Source organism: Merops nubicus, unplaced genomic scaffold (genome assembly GCF_000691845.1).
Source record: "Merops nubicus isolate BGI_N331 unplaced genomic scaffold, ASM69184v1 scaffold34947, whole genome shotgun sequence".
NCBI classification, from domain to species: domain Eukaryota; kingdom Metazoa; phylum Chordata; class Aves; order Coraciiformes; family Meropidae; genus Merops; species Merops nubicus.
The window spans coordinates 14,523-30,883 of NW_008620215.1; the positions used below are offsets into that span (position 1 = coordinate 14,523).

General features: G+C 39.8%; 1 protein-coding gene across 1 annotated transcript; it reads left to right on the plus strand.

Annotated features, from left to right (window-relative positions):
• Positions 1–5,403: 5,403 nt before the first annotated feature.
• Positions 5,404–16,358, plus strand: LOC103776542 (Golgi phosphoprotein 3; the record flags this gene model as incomplete). The annotated part of the gene is made up of 3 exons (XM_008944053.1): positions 5,404–5,535; positions 12,893–13,007; positions 16,279–16,358. Coding segments are annotated over 3 exons (327 nt in total), but the record flags the coding sequence as incomplete, so codon positions are not given.
• Between the last annotated feature and the right edge of the window lie 3 nt (positions 16,359–16,361).

The window sequence follows — 16,361 nt, forward strand, 5'->3', positions numbered from 1 at the left end:
CAGAGTGCTATGGCATTGTCAGGGCTGATGTGTATGTGTTTTCTCTGTTATGTAGTTTGCCCATCTAGCTATGGCTTTATTATGGCATAAACAGATGATCACATTAGGGTTTTCACAACAGGTGTGATCTTTTTGGAGCTGCTGAATGACATAATTTCTTCGTCTATGCAGGATTTCTCATAATTTCCAGCAATCCTTATAAAAACTTTGCAGGTCCTAGGACCTTACTCCATTTTAAGTACAGCTTTGTGAGCTTTGAGAGTTAGGAATCTTGGAGGCAAACTGGAAAAGGATGTTGTTGGGGAATAGCTTTCCACTCAGGGTCTCTTCTCTGTCCCTTCCTCCCCTGTGGGGTGCATGTTGAACCCTGCCTTCTGCTGCACTCTGCATGCCACAGTCTGTGAGAGACAGGGTCCGAGCATGTGTTTACACTGTTGTGTGTGCAGAGCTGAGCTGATGTATGCCTTCAGCAAGCAGGAAGAAGCTATGAGAGGGTGTGCTTTACTCAGCAGAGCTAGACCCAGTTTACTGGTAAGGATTATTTGTTTCTGTGCCTGCTAGTACCTTATGTGGTTTTGTCCCTCTGTTGGAGCAGAGACAAGTAAGGTGGCTGCTCACCATATATAGTGTAAATAATTTCTATCTTGTTTGTGTGAGCAGATCTTTGGAAGTCTTTGGGGGTCACAAATTCAAATCTTTATAAACCTGGAAGTGATAAATTAATGTATTGCATGTCACAGTAAGATGAAGTGGGGGGAAGTGGGCTGCTGTAGCAGAGAGGGTGTTGCAGTTTGATAGAGAAATGCAGTTAGAGAGGGAAGGCAAAAGCAGGGAGTGGGTTAAGTAACACTGGGGCATGGGGCCATCATTAGGAAATTGACTACTTAATAAGAGAGAGCTTCCAGTGATCAATGGATAACTGAACAGGAAGACCTCTGTGAGCTGGAAGTGGGGCAGGGAGCCTGGGAAGAGGTGAAAGAATAAATACTGCAGGAGGTGCTGGGAGAGAAATGGCCTAATGAACATGTTTTTTGGATGACTTACTCTTTAAGCAGAAAGGGGATCTTAGTCTTAGTTCTGTGCTTTGCCATACCTGGGTAGAAAGTCTGAACTTTCAAAGTTAATATGGTAAAAAGTTTGTGTTACAAACTTTCTTCTCATTTCCTTTTATGCTTGTCTAGCAAAACTAATTTTTTACCTGCAAGTTTCTAGGCCAGCTCTGATGAGAAATGCTTTTCTAATGTGTTTGTGTGAATAACATGGCAGTTGTAAACATTCTTTTGATCTTGTCTTGCAAGCTATTCATAGCTTAAAGTGCTATTCTAGTGTGATTGCTGTCAGACAAAAATAATTCCCTGCCTTGTAAGACCTTTTTTCCCCTCTTGCTTTGCAACTTTAATGAAATAAGTATTTTACTGAGTTAGGGTGTTTATAAAAAAAACTTGTAGGGAGATGGATGAAGTAAAAATATTTGGTGTTGTATTTGTGAGAAAACCAGTGCTGTCTGAGAGCATTAAGTAGTGGAATGATGCACATCTATAAATAGCGATCTTTGATTTAATTGTAGAGTCATTAAGGTTGGAAAAGACCTCTAAGATCATCATGTCCAGCCATCCCTCAACATTACCATGACCATTAAACCATGTCCCCAAGTGCCACGCCTACAGGTTTTTTGCATCCCTCCAGGGATGATGACTCCACCACATGCCTGGGCAGCCTGTTCCCATGCCTCACTACTCTTGCACTAAATAAAGTCTTCCTAATATCCAATTGAAACCTCCCCTGCTGCAACCTGAGGCCATTTTCTCTTGTCCTATTGCTAGTAACCTGTGAGAAGAGACCAGCACCAACCTCACTACAACCTTTCAGGTAGTTGTAGAGAGCAAGAAGGTATCCCCTCAGCCTTCTCTTCTCCAGGCTAAACAACCCCAGTTCCCTCAGCTGCTCCTCACAGGACATGTTCCACAGACCCTTCACCAGCTTCATTGCCCCTCTCTGGACCTGCTCCAGCACCTCAGTGTCCTTCTTATCCTGTGGTGCCCAAAACTCAACACAATACTCGAGATGTGGCCTCACCACTGCCTAGTACAGGGGCACAATCACTTCCCTGTTCCTGGTGGCCACATTGTTTTTGATACAAGCCAGGATGCCATTGGCCTTCTTGGCCACCTGGGGCACACTGCTGGCTCATGTTCAGCTGGCTGACCATGAGCACCTGCAGGTCCCTTTCTGCCTGGCAGTTTTCCAGCACTCCTCCCCAGGCCTGTAGTGTTGCCTGGGGTTGTTGTGACCAAAGTGCCAGACTTGGGCCCATTGAATGTCATACAGTTGAGCTCAGCCCATTGATTCAGCTTGTCCAGGCCCCTCTGCAGAGTCTCCCAACCCTCAGCACATCCATCTAAGTGTTTTGACACAGTTAGGTATTTATAGTAATTATGAGAATAGTGTTAATAAGCATTGACCAGGGCATGGGTGTACACAGAATGTCAAATCCTCCTCCAGTATACACTGACTGTGAGGTTTACAGATCCATTGCTGTCTGTCAAATTTCATGTATCAATCACCTATAACTTTCACTCATTCTATACAGGATACTTTAAAAAAACTTTTTCCTTCCTGTAAAAGCAAGTTGAATAGAAACATAGTAAAGAAAACATAGTAAAGTTGGCCTTTGACTTTTCTAGCCTGTGAGCTATCTTAATTTACCATCTTTTAGTCCTTGTCTGTGGAAAAGTTTCCTTTTAGTACATTTTTCTATACTGCTATTCTTTCTGTCCATGTATTATTCTCTGTATGCCTTTCATGCCTCTTTTTTTTTACTGTTGGTCAGTAACCTCTTCAGTGGGCAGTACTATAATGCTGAGCATTTTTTCTGTTTTGTGCACCCTTTTCTGGTCATGTTTTATGCCATTTAAAGCAGGTGTCAAGAAGCTGTTTACAATGTCAAAGATAAATGTCTGCTTCTACTAATTTTTAGTTATACCAGGAAGTTTCAGTTCATTTTCAAGGATGATTTAGAAAGACTGATGAGTGCTAAACTGACCTTCTGTGAAGGTTCCCTGAATTGTCTGAGGTCTTTGCAGCAAGTGCTAAAAAAATTCAGTTCCATCTGCCTGAACTATCTGGAAGAATCAGTTTAATGAATTGAAAAATGTTCAGAATGACAATGAATGTTTTAAAATATCTCCTTCCTCACTGTGTTAATAGCAGTATAATCTTTGTACTGATATACGATGTTCCTTCTCTGGTGGATCACCTGCAAACTCAGACAGTGGTGACACAGTATACATTCTCATTACTTTAATCACTAGAGCAAGCAGTTCCATTTAGGAAAAAATATAATCTTTTTGAGCTGCCTTTCAGTATTGCTTGATTAAAAAACGTTGGATGGTTGTGCAGTCTTCATGCTTGGAGATTTTCAGGAATTGCCCAAGTAGAACTCTGAGCAACTTGACCTGACTTCATAGCTGAACCTGCTTTCAGCATGAGGTTGGACTAGAGTTCTCCTGTGGTCTCTTCCAACGTGTATTATTCTGTCATCCTCTTATTTCTTTGCAACCTACAGCCTATGGCTATATATGTTGAAAAACTGCTGGAGCAGAGTTTACATCTGGTAATTGCTGCCAGGAGTGGTGTAATTAAGGTCACTTAACTGAAAAATACTTGACATTCAGTTTTCATCAGTAAACAAAGCGGGGGGAGGGGAATCTAGCACTTTGTTTACATAATAATATAACACTATTTTGTGACTAGAAAAAAGCATGTATTTGCCATGCCACAGTTGTAAGTTTGTACAGTAGATTTTCAGTTTGACTGTGTTATCCAATTTCAAAAGTTACTATGTAAAAAGGCTATTTGGAGATAATAGAACGTAGGCATAGTATCTTTTTTTCTTTTTAGCAAGCAAATACTGCACCTTATCTTACATGTTCTTTGCCAAAGAAATGCCTGACGCTGACTAAAACATCAATTTACAGAATGGCTGACTTTTATAAAATTAGGAGGGTGATTTGATAACTTCTCGATGCTTTTCCAACCTAGTCTTTTATGGCCTTTTAAATAAGTATCTGTGACGTATTTCAAGAATTGCTTTCTAGAGATTCAGAGCTTATGTAGACTTCTCAAAAATATTGGTCATATATAATAGGGTTCTTGAAAATGGCCAAGTGCTAAATGGAAACAAATATTATGTTACTGGAAACCTATGTTTAATGGCATGTATTAGGGACTGATTTCAAGTTTAGTGGACTTAATATTTGAACATCTTGTGTCTCAATACATTGGCAGCTTTTGTCTGTGAATAGGAATAAAGTAGTATCGCTTCTGATTTAAGCTGGTCTTTGTTATTGGTAAAGATAAATTTTATGAAAGGGGGTATGTGTGTCCCCCCAGCCTCCTTTTGTTTGCAACACTTTTTTCTATAGTATCCCAAAATGAGTATTTTCAGAGATGCATCACTGGAGTAGTTTTGGAAGGGCTTTTTGGGACATACTAAGTGTTTCTGCAGTCATTTCATGAAAGACAAAACATTTCTCAGCATGATTTTGTTATGTTAGATATTTAAATATGGAAAAATATGCAAGAACTATTGGCTATGCTGAAGGTAAAGTAGAATCCTTTTTATAATTTTTTTTGTTGTTGTTGTTGTTCAGAATTGCACACAATGGAATGCAATAGTCAATACATGTATTTCTAGGTACCAAGTAAATGTACTGGGTCAAATGCTCTGTTCTGCTATTTAACCAGACATCTATCAATGCAGAATTATAGATGAAAAAGCATGGTAGGTATGGTGTAGTTTACAGAATGTGGATTACAGTTGTGCAGTCTTTATAAGAACAATATGCATCAAGCTTTAAGAATACTTTTCAAATTTTTTAAATTACAAACTAGCAGCTCTTCCATGTATTTAATTTAAAACTTTTGTCTCTTGGTTTACTATATTCAAGCTAAAGTAATCTGTTCTGCAGTTTGTGCTTGTTGCCACATTTGTGTTTTCATAATACTCCGTATTTTACTTTATATAGATTTTCAAGTTTTTACTGCTTTCAGGACCATTTGTGAGGAAACTCAGATAAGCCTGCCTGATGTCAGTAATCTGAAGCACCTGATGTCTTAAAAATGCAGTAAATTTGACTATGGATAAAGTGCAGCTTATATCTCACAGTTTTGGTACCTCACTCATTTTGAATCACTGTCCTGAGGTTTCCCTGTTCTTCAGAGACTAGTATGGGATGAGTCTGTTTCTCATTCACATGTTCAGTACAGAAATGGCAGTTGACAAGTGATACAACTTCAAAAGTGTATAAAGGCAGGACAGCTGCTGAGAGAACACAGTAAACCTCTTTTCTATGTGCTTTCAGGTGGAAATTGAGATGTCTTACTGTCTTTTGTTCTTCGAAGGGTTACACATCCTTCTGGAATGATTGCATCTCCTCAGGACTGCGTGGCTGTATGTTAATTGAACTGGCATTACGAGGGCGTCTTCAGCTGGAGGCTTGTGGCATGAGGCGCAAAAGTCTATTAACAAGGAAGGTGAGTGGGGGAAAATGATCACATTTACTTTTGTGTCATGCTCCAGGCAATACAGTAGCTATAAATTACAACTGGTGGTAAGAATGATTGATTTTTTTCTTCTCTTTACATGGGGATAAGGATTCTAAGTAGTGGCTTAAGTTAGGTGCAGTTAAAAAAGCCCTGGTTTCGCTGGGATGGAAGGATCAGCCATGGTATGCAGGCTGTTAGCAGTTTCTCATCACCAAGAGCTTTAGCTGGGGGCTGTGGGGCAAAAGCCCATGGCAGCTGACCTGAGCTGGCTCAAAGGTGTGTCACAGCTTTGAGTAAAGTTTAAAGCTTTAAGGTAGGCTTTAAACTTACCTTAAAGGGGTAAGTTTGCTGGGGAGGGGGCCGATTCTGTTCCTTATCCTTCTGCTCCTCTGTATCCCTAAAGGGTCTTGCTTGCCATTCTCCTCCAGAGGCCTTCTTTCCCATTTGTGACTGCCATACATTCATTGGGCTGACTATTGCTTTCTGTACTTTATATTTGCATTAGTATTAGCATTAGTTTTACTGTTTCATTAAGTCTGTTTTCACTTCAGCCCATGTCTCTCCTCTCCTTTTCCTGATCCCCTTTCCCAACTTTGTCACCTGTTGAGGGGTCATCAGGTGACAGAGCAAGTGCTGTAGTTTAGCCCTGGATACTGACTAAACACCGACAGGTGTTTAAATGGCCAGCTGAAGTGCCTTGGAAAGTCTCCTGCAGTTTTCTCTGTGCTTGTTTGTTCTCTTGATGTGTTCCTGCTGTTCCTCCAGACCTTGCAGAAGCAGTTGGCAGCGCCTGGGGCCAGTGTGGGGTGGTGGCAGTTACTGTCAGAGCCAGGAGCACCAGCGGTAGCCTGCTGGAGGAACTGCCTTTTGGAGTGTGGGTGAGATGCGGGCTGAGGCTGACCGATGGCTGACAGCCTGCCAGATGCATCCTGCAAGCCACCGGTTTAATTCTGGTGTACACTGTTGCACCTTGTGCTTGCAGTGTGCAAGAAGGGAACAGGCCTTGTACCTTGGGCCCCTGAGAACATGAAACTGTATCTAGTTCAAGCATGTGACCAGTGTGTTAAATTTGTAGTCACTGACCTTTATGGTAGGCAAATTTTTAAGGTCCTTTATTGAATTAGGCTAAAGATTGGAGGTCTTTTATTACTGCTGCTGCTGGATTTTTCTTTTGTACAAAATGTGCAAAGTCACACTGTTTGAAGAATTTTTGCTTCACCATCATTAGAGGATATTTGTAAAATAAGATTGAAAGCATGGTTGAATGTTTTCACCACAGATAAATTCTCTCCTGTGGCACGTTTCCCTGTCAATGTTATCTTTTGCTAAACTTTTTTAAAGGAGAGCTTACAAATTCCCCAACTTTCTCCTAGCTTCCCCCTCATTTGGAAGAATCAAACCTCTGTTCAGACAAATAGCTTATCCTTCTTTTAGTCTCATTTAAGTATAGTGAGCATTGATTACTTTGTATAACTTTTTTTTGTTTTTTCCTCCAAATCTTTTGGCTCCTTAGGCATTCAGGAATAATATTCAGCAGCTATTTTCATTTAGTGCAAACACTGTCAGCTCTGTCTACTTGAAATTTTAGCTTTTTTTTCTTTTTTAATGAAAAGCTTGTGTTTATCTTCAGTAAGGAATATAGGCAAAATGATTGCCTTTTGTAGGGGATTTGTTGGGGTTTTTTTGTTGAATTTTATCATGTGGTTTCAGGGGTGGGTAAATGTTTGTTTCTTCTCTCTGAACAAGGGGAAGGGGGGAGATCTAAAATTTGCCAGTATTAAAGCTTTTGTTCCTACTGGTGTTGAGGCAATTGAGAGACTTCTTTTTGCAGGCAGGAAGGCTCTGTGACAAAGGCTTAATTTTAAAGTTGAAATGAAGATTGTTTCTAGCTTAGGTAATTTCTTGCAAAACAAATCCATAACTGCTGATATATATTAATTTTTTTTCTCCACCTACACCTTCCCATGAATGACTTTTGCTACTTGAAGTTTTGCATTAACACCAAATTTCTCTTGTTTCTGTGTTAGCTACATGTAAGTGTCTCAACTCTACCAAGTGTCCTCCTTGGTCCCTTTTGCAGGCATTGCCCCCCTTGCATTCAGCTTTCACTGTGAATGAAATGCTGTGTTTAGTGAGTGGAGAGAGCTGCCCACTTGCATCCGAGGTTGTGATTCGATGGCAATACCATTTTCAATAGTTTCTGCCTTTCAGGTTAGCCTTTTTTCTCCTTGCCCCATGTCCATCCTTGGATTTTGTTGGCAAGTGTCCTTAATACTCTTCTTAAGGTTTGGGTGAATAAAACAGCAGCTGAGAAGGTTAGTCCTTGTTTCTTTAAAAAGAGGCTTACAGGAGTCTTTCTTGGCTTGTTACTAGCATTTGTGCAGCCTTGCCAGGTAATAAGTCCTCTGACTGAAAACTAATTCACTTGTTTGATCAGCTTGGTTTTTACTTGAATCACTTTTTTGATCTTGTCATCATGTGGGGCAAGAATGCTGTCACAAGCAATAAAGTAAGAACAGGAAGAGGGTAGAACTTGTTCTTTGGGCAGTAGTACAGGTTTATAATTAAACTGTGGTGTTGGTCATACAGCTGATTTAAAAGAGTGATTTTTCACTTCAGGCCTTAAATCAGGTGGATTTTTGCAATTTATATAAAAAAATTGATAATTTTTTGCAATTTCTAAGACAGAACTGTAGATCAAGAGGTATTAAATCCGTGCCTGAATGCCATAGAGAAATGAGACTGAGAAAGTGGCAGACAAGGACTTGATGGACATTAGTGGAACTTTGAAAGTCAATATGACATATTTTATTTTGTGACATCCTTGTAAATGTGTCATGGTTTAGGCCTATCCAGCTGGCAACAAAGCACCATGCAGCCACTTAACTCCTACCCCTCCCTGGTGGGATGGGGAGCAGAGAATATAACAAAAGGCTGGAGGGTCAAAACAAGGACAGGAAGGGCAAATTCAGCAATTCTTTTCACAGGCAAAGAACAGACTCAACTTGGAGAAGCAACATCAATTTATTGTAAACAACACCAGCAAATTACCAATCAAATCAGAGTAGGACAATGAGAAACACAACCAAATCTTAAAACACCTTCCCCCCTGCCTTCTCCCCTTATTGGGCTTAATATCACTTCTGGTTTTCTTTACTTACTTCCAGGCAGCAGCACAGGGGTGGGAAGTGGGGGTTGCAGTCAGTTCATCACACATCCTCTGCTGCTCTCTCCTCCTCTGGAAGAAAACTCCTCACACTTCTCCCGAACTCCAGCCTGGTGTCGCTCCCATTGGAGACAGTCCTCCACAGATGTCTTCAGTGTGAGTCCTTCCCATGGGCCACTGCTCTTCATGAACTGCTCCAGTGAGTCTCTTCCACAGGGTGTTGTCCTGCCAGCATTGGACTGCTCCATTGTGGACTTCCCTGGGAGTAATGGCTGGTGTGATCACCTGCTCTGGTGTGGAGTCCTCCAGGTGCAGGTGCTCCACTGCTAACCTCTGTGGGCTGCAGGTGCATATCTGCTCCACTGTTAACCTCCACAGTCTGCAGGTGCATATCTGCTCCGCTGCCAACCTCCGTGGGCTGCAGGGAGACAGCCTGCCTGACCATGATTTTCATTGTGGGCTGAAGGGGAATTTCTGACCTAATGGAACCTCCTCTCCCTCCTTCCTCACTGAGCTTAGTGTCCACATACTTGTTTCCCCTCGTACCCCACTTCTCTCCAGGAACTTACCCAGCAGGTTTTTCCCTTCTTAACGTTATCACGGAGGTGCTGATTGTCTGGGCTTTGGCCAGGGGCAGGTCTGACTTGGAGCTGGGAGAGCTCTAAAAGCGTATTTCAAGAGCCACCCAAGTAGCCCCTCCTGTCCTACTAAAACCCTGCCAGATGCTAACCCAGCACAGTTTGATTTAAGACTATGTAATACTTGTTGAGATTTATATATAAATAAAGCGATTTCTAAAACCAGTGGTTACTGAAGGCAGAAGATAGTACTATGTGCTGCCTTAAACCCTCAAAAAGAAAACAAAATCATCAGAGTTCTTAAAAGACAACCAAACAAATCCTTGGTGGATTAACTTCAGTATGTCATAGGTGACAATTCTGAGTGATTCATGCATGAGTGGATTTTTATATTAAAGCTAAATAATGAAATTTCCTTAAAAATCCGGGCAAGAAGTGCTTAATCTTTAGCATTGTTTAATTGCAAAGCTGCGTGGTGGAAAATGCAAAATAAATAGTCTGTATAATTGAAATTTCCTCAGCAGTTTAATAAAAGGCAAATGTGGTACCTGCTAAATCACTGAAAAACTGGAATAAAGAGATTGTTTTTTGCAGTACGACTAAGGCCCATCATCTCTGAAGAATCAGGATTTAACTTCTTTCTTTACATTGGCTCCTCTGTTAGGGAAAAAAAGTTCCCCTTTGTGGATGCTTAGTCTTGTGTGGTGATTCAATTCACAAGGCCCCCACTCAATTTCCTGCTCTTCTTGTGCTGTTATGGCTCTGAGGAGAGCCAGGAATCATTCGTCAATAAATCCTTCAAAAAACAGCAGATCTGTGAAGATAGGAGAGCAGAGGCTGGGCTTCAACTGTTGCCTGTCTCCCTGTGCTATGGAGGTGTAAGGCAAGAGAAATATCATAGAACTGTGATCCAAAATACTTCCATTTGAGGGGAAGGACAGTAAGAAGAGTCTGTGCAGTGACTACTCAGTATAACAGAAGTGAGAAGGAACAGTGCCATATGCCTGGTTGCAGAGAACGGTAAACTTGGAAACGAAATCACTGTGCATTGTGGCTTCACAAGAGCTCATGGAGTCCTGACTGAGCTGAACGGTGAGTCAGTGCTCCTGACAGCTTTTTTCTAAAGGCTTGTATGTTTAGGCTCATATTGTCATGGTGCTTTATATTCAGGCTAGCTTCTTAAAAAGTAGAAAAGGTAGAAAAAAGTATCTTAACCTCAAATAAGCAAGGAAAGCTGTTTATTAAATTTAAAAAAAAAAATTTAGGTATATCCTACACTTAAAAGCATTTTTTCCTTTCTTCAGTGAGGCTTGTTTGTTGGGGCTTTTTTAAATAATAATATACGAGTCAAAAAATGACTTCATATTTTAGCTGTTGAAGTGAGAGGGTGCCTAGTGGGTTACCAGCTGCAGCAGGCTGGAGTGATCCAGTATAACTGGGGCTACTGTGAAGCTGATCACACAGGACGCTTCAAAGAAACTGCTGGAATGTCAGTTTTAAAAAGAAGTAAAGCTAAATAAGCTGGGTGGTTTTAGGCTGATTATTAAAGAAATATCTGAGAGGTGGCTATTAATAGCAGCAGCCTAGCAGCTTAAAAACCCAACTTGAAGAATGCTTCTGTATAATTAAAGAACAGAAAACGTCTAAAAATTTAGAATCTTGATATAAAATTGGAAGACATAATTTTATGTGGCTAATGGAGTTTGAGTGACACCGTGGTGCAAGCTGGTAAATCAGAGATAAATATGCATTGTTGTATGTTCAATTTCAAATAAGAATTATCTGGATTAAAATGGAGCTGTGTTCTTAAAACCAAGTATCTGAGGTTTGTGGCTGGAGTGATCTCCAGCTCCCCTGGACAATATTTAAAGAAATAATTTAATCGTGATGCAGTAACAAATAATGAGGCTTCTCTGGTCCGTCTCTGGCAGATTTTTAGTTTTAAAGTTCTCCACTGAATGCAGTTCAGCACCACCCTGGGTGTTTAATTTGCCTGTTGATGTTTTTGACAGTACATCCTACATCTTCCTTATTTCTAGAATAAGGTGGTATCTTTAATTTTTCCCAGAGCAAGCACCCTGAACTACTGTTTAATACACTCCTTGTAAGCATACTTCACATGCCTTCTTCTTGGATCTAAACAAACCTTGTTCAGTTTAGCCTGGCATTGTGGACTGCTTCATTCTTGTTGATTTCCATTTAAAAATCTTAGTTATTGTGCTTTATATATACCATCTAAATTTGAAATAGTATTCCAGCTATGACCTGTTAGGTATTCATAAAGATCTCTCCAGCAATTTTCCCTTACGTTTAATCTCGTTGGCTTTGTGCATGTCTCCAGTTTTGGTTCATCTTGCCAGCATTGTAGCTGTCTTACAACTGCATCTCTTGTCAGCATCATCTACAGACCATACATAGGAGGATGTATTGTACTCCTCTACTGCTTGTAGTAAAGTTTACTAGAACTGACCAACAGAACAAAATCTGGGATATATTTCAGTAGGACGCTTAAGGTTTTTCCAGGACACTTTTCTTACTGCTGTGTAGTATAATGAAAAATAAGAGCTTTCACTTGCTGCTTCTCTTGTATATGTGGAATTGTGCTGATATCTGTTTGGTTTTTTTTCTGTCAATTGCCTGTTATCTTTTTACCTGATGCTTATAAAGTGCTAACTTGTAGAATTACTTAAATTACCAGGTTTGATTGGTATTTCCATAACTAGCTTTGAAACTAGTAATTCTTTTACTAAAGAAAGATAGATTTTTTTGTTACTTCGGTTTTATTCAAGCACATTGACTTAGTCTAATTTATTCTGTATATCTTTGTTTGCTGCTCTTGTTTTTCTAAGCAGAAAAAAAATTTACTGGTACATGGTTTATACAACTACTTCTACTGGTGAACAAGCTGTTACTCCTATTCTTAAATTTTATTATGTTACTGTAAAAGGCTTTTTGTTCTGTTGAGGGAGAGCTCAAATTTCAGAAGTTTACTAAGTAACAGACAAATAATATTGTGTTTATTATTGCATATTAAGGGATTTATTACTATGTACATATTTTGCCTAATACATGCGTTTTAATATATGAGTTTTTTAATGTTGTCTTGCACCTACTTTTATCCATGAATGGAAGAAGAAAAATAGTTTTATTGGTTTTTCAGTTTGTAACTGGTTTCTCAGTTTGACATGGCTAATTGTTTAACAGCAAATAAAGTGACTTGAAGCAGTAAAATAGACTGCCATCAGAGTAACTTAACACTGTAGTATATACTTTGTTTTGGGGAGGAAACAAAAGAGCTGACTGGGTTAGTGAATTATCTTCCTTAAAATATTAAGTATGCTATTAATGCTATAGTTTTAGTCAAGGTTAATTTAAATTATAGATAACCTAAGACTTAATTTAGCTTTATAATTAAAATCATAGATACTTTTTAAAACAACTAGGTAATGTTTGAAAGTTGCATGTGCTTTGAGTCAGTTCCTTATTTTTTTAAAAAATTTCCTTGGTTTTGATGGCAGGTAGATTTTTCCAGGTTTTATTGGTGGATATTTATGGTACGTGAATTTAGTCAAAATACTGACTGCTTCTTACTCTGTCCTAGGTGATTTGCAAGTCAGATGCTCCTACAGGGGATGTTCTGCTTGATGAAGCTCTGAAACACATAAAAGAGACCCAGCCTCCTGAAACAGTACAAAATTGGATTGAACTGCTTAGCGGTAAGCCTTGGACATAATGTATTTGCTTTTTTCCTCCAATAAAGCTAATTATCTGGCATCACTAGAGATTATGCTGTAAGATTTTGGGAGAGAAAGTATGTAAAAAAGTTAATTAGTCTGTTCTCTAGGGTAGTCTCTTATTGATGGTAGCCTTTAATCACATACAAGTTACTGATGCTTTTGACTTACCTTGGTATAGAAAGGATCTATATGGAAGTGTCAGAGGACATCTCAACTCTGGAAGAGGTGCCTTCTACGGACTCTGAAGTAAATCAGGACTGTACCCTGGAGATACAACTGCCTTCTCTGTAATTGAAAGTGGGGGTTAGCGAAGTTTGGAGTACAGGTGCATGGGTTTGGTACTCGGGTCTTTTGATGAGGAGAGGAGATATGAGTGGTGAGCTCTTTGTAAAAATTGAGGATTATTGTCCATTTATTGTAAGGAAGCAGAGCCAGGGGTTCTACCTTTTTTCCATTAACTGGAAAAATGTAATTATTTTCAGATGTTAGATATCTCATGTTGTTCAAGTCTTCAAGGTGAGTGCTTTGCACACAACTCTTCCTGTAAAGCTAGTAAGTTGTTGCAGAAAAAGTCCATTAGATTTCATCATTACAGTTGCAGTTAACATTTTTCATGTGCCTCACCCACAGTTGTATTCTCAGGATACATAAAATTACATTAACAAGGACCATCTTTTAAGATGTAGTGCATTTGTTGTGTCGTTGAAGGTTTGGGTTTTTTTCTGTAGCCAGAATTTATCACCAGGGTTTTTCTGTTTTTACAAAAATGCAAAAAAATTCTTGGACCAAATCAGAGCTGTACTTCAACTGCACAGAGACTGCAGGAAAAAAACTGTTTTGTCAACATGACTCTAGGAGGATAGAGTGTAAGGAGACTTGAAGTTGTCTAAATCTGTTACCTTTAACAGCTGATAAGTAACAGTTTCAAAAATGAACAAAATCTCTACCTTTCTGTTGCCTTCTTGTTTTCATTAAGTCCTTCCCGTGCAGCCTGTACCACCTTCAGCAGCCCTCCTTGCACATCAGTTTATACTGCTGTCCTTGCCATGCCTTCCCTCGCTCCTTGTCTCTCGGGCAGAGGAGGGACAGGAGGGACAGGAGAACAGAGCAGCCCTTTGTCAGTAGGGGGCATGGCTGCTGCGTGGCCTTGCCGTTCAGTTCTTGCTCAGCTCTCCTTCAGTTTTGCAGCCTGTAAAACCAATTCTTCTTTCTTGTCCCCAGTATGTAATTTGTGCTGACATTTCACCTTCTCTCCAAGTGCACAGCACATCAAGTTACTGCTGATTCAAAAAAGGTCAGCTAATGAATGAACATTGTTGCAGGTTTTCTTTGAGCTAAGTGAAGGATTTCCTGACCCTGCTGAGCTTTGGCTCGGGGAACATAGTGATGGTCAGTGCTGGGGCTGAGACTTGGATCAGCTGTTTTTCCTTCCATATGGTTATTAATCAGTAGTCCTTGGATGGCACTAAGGTCCTTCGTATTTCCCACAGTTTAGAGGACTGCCAGTTGAAGAAAAATATTTTGGTGTTTTGTGGGGGGTCTTGGTGCTTGTGTTGTTGTGGTTGTTTGTGTTTGGTTTGTGGTTTTTTTTGTTTGTTTTTAATAAACTCATCTAGAATTTTGATGTAGGGACTGATCCTGGAAAATAGCTACTCTGTGCAATTATCAGTGATGCAAAGAATGCTGCTTGAATCTACAGTACATGAGTTCAAAGCCATCATGGAAATAGTTATGTCGATGTGTAAGGTGATGTTTATCAGGCTGATATTGTTTATAAGATAGCCTCTAAGGGAAGCGAATATAGGGAACACAGAAATTTGGATCAAAATGTCAGGTCTTCCTGTAAATGTAACAAACCTTTTGAACAACCAAATATCTGTGTAATTGAGGAGACTGGTCACAAGGTGTCACCACAGTCCTGATGTTTATTACTGCATAGCTACATCTGCTTATCAAATGTGGAAAAACCCAGGAAATAGCCTTTGCCCTGTGAAATGCTGTAAGGAAACTGCTCTCGTGTGTGTGAGTTTCATTCACGGTCAAGCTAGGGGATCACATCCAGTGAGGTGTGGACCTGTAAGTACTTCAGTAGTTCAGGCCTGGGTGGGTTTCCTGCCTTTCACTATGCAGCTGGTGCCACCTCATTTGTTTATTTAATTTGACTGTTGCTTTGACACAGTATGTCACCCCCTATCATAGTGGGAGAAACCTTAAAGTCATCTGTGGTGTTGGTGATGTTATTAGTAATATATGTTAACCAATGAATTTTTAAAAAGCTTTATGATATAGAAACAAATTGATAAATTGTCATATAATTTATAGAAAACCACACCTGTTTAAGAAATACTTAATGCTGTTTCTTCTCTTGCTTTTTAAAATGCATAGACTCTTTGATATCAGGATGGGATTTTAATACTTATGATAAATACTTAGGTAGGCTGGATCTAAAATTTTTAACGTAAGTAAACTCTTAAGCAAAGGCAGATTTCACAGTGCTTAACAATTTAGCTTTATCAGTAGCTGTTGATGCCGATTTTGTGCTTTTTTAAATTCGTTCCTCTGTGTGCACATGTATTGTGCACTTCAAAGTGCCTAGTTCTCCTGCCTCAACAAAAAAAAAATTAGAAATCATTTCTATAGAAGCATCCAAGTCCCTACCAAACATATACTGGTCTGTACACGCATCCCCCACACTCACACCGTGCGTGGTCACTGTTTCACCTGGTGAGGGCAGGAAGGGAGAGCAGAATGAAAGCTTGGAGAAATGGAGACATGCGTAGGGTAGGCGTGCATCAGCTCATGTTGGTGGCAGAAAAAAGGAATGACACGTCTTCCAGAATCTGAAACGATAAAAGGCTGGAAGCAGACAAATGCACAAGATTGGAGGATATGCTTATTTTATTATTAGAAATAAACTCCTTATTTGTGATTGTTTTGGGTCTTTGTTGGGTTTTTGTTTGTTTTTGTTTTGATTTTTTTTCTTCAGTACAAGACTGCTTATGTGTCATAAACGTAAGACATGACTTAGCTAGCATTTTGCCCAGACTTCAAATGTGCACTGAGGTTCCTTCAAGGAGGCTCCTGTGGTCGTTGTATCTATGCCTATATCTGGTTAGGTCAGAGACCAGAGAAATAGTGGTTAGTGTCATAGTCAGCTCTATGAATTTGACAGATTCTGCACCATGGGGCTTGGGGGGGAGTCGCTGCCTAAACTTTCTGTGACTGCTGGGTTTTTTGCTTGTGTTTTCAGGTGAAACTTGGAACCCGCTGAAGTTGCACTACCAACTACGAAATGTCCGAGAACGATTAGCTAAAAATCTAGTGGAAAAAGGT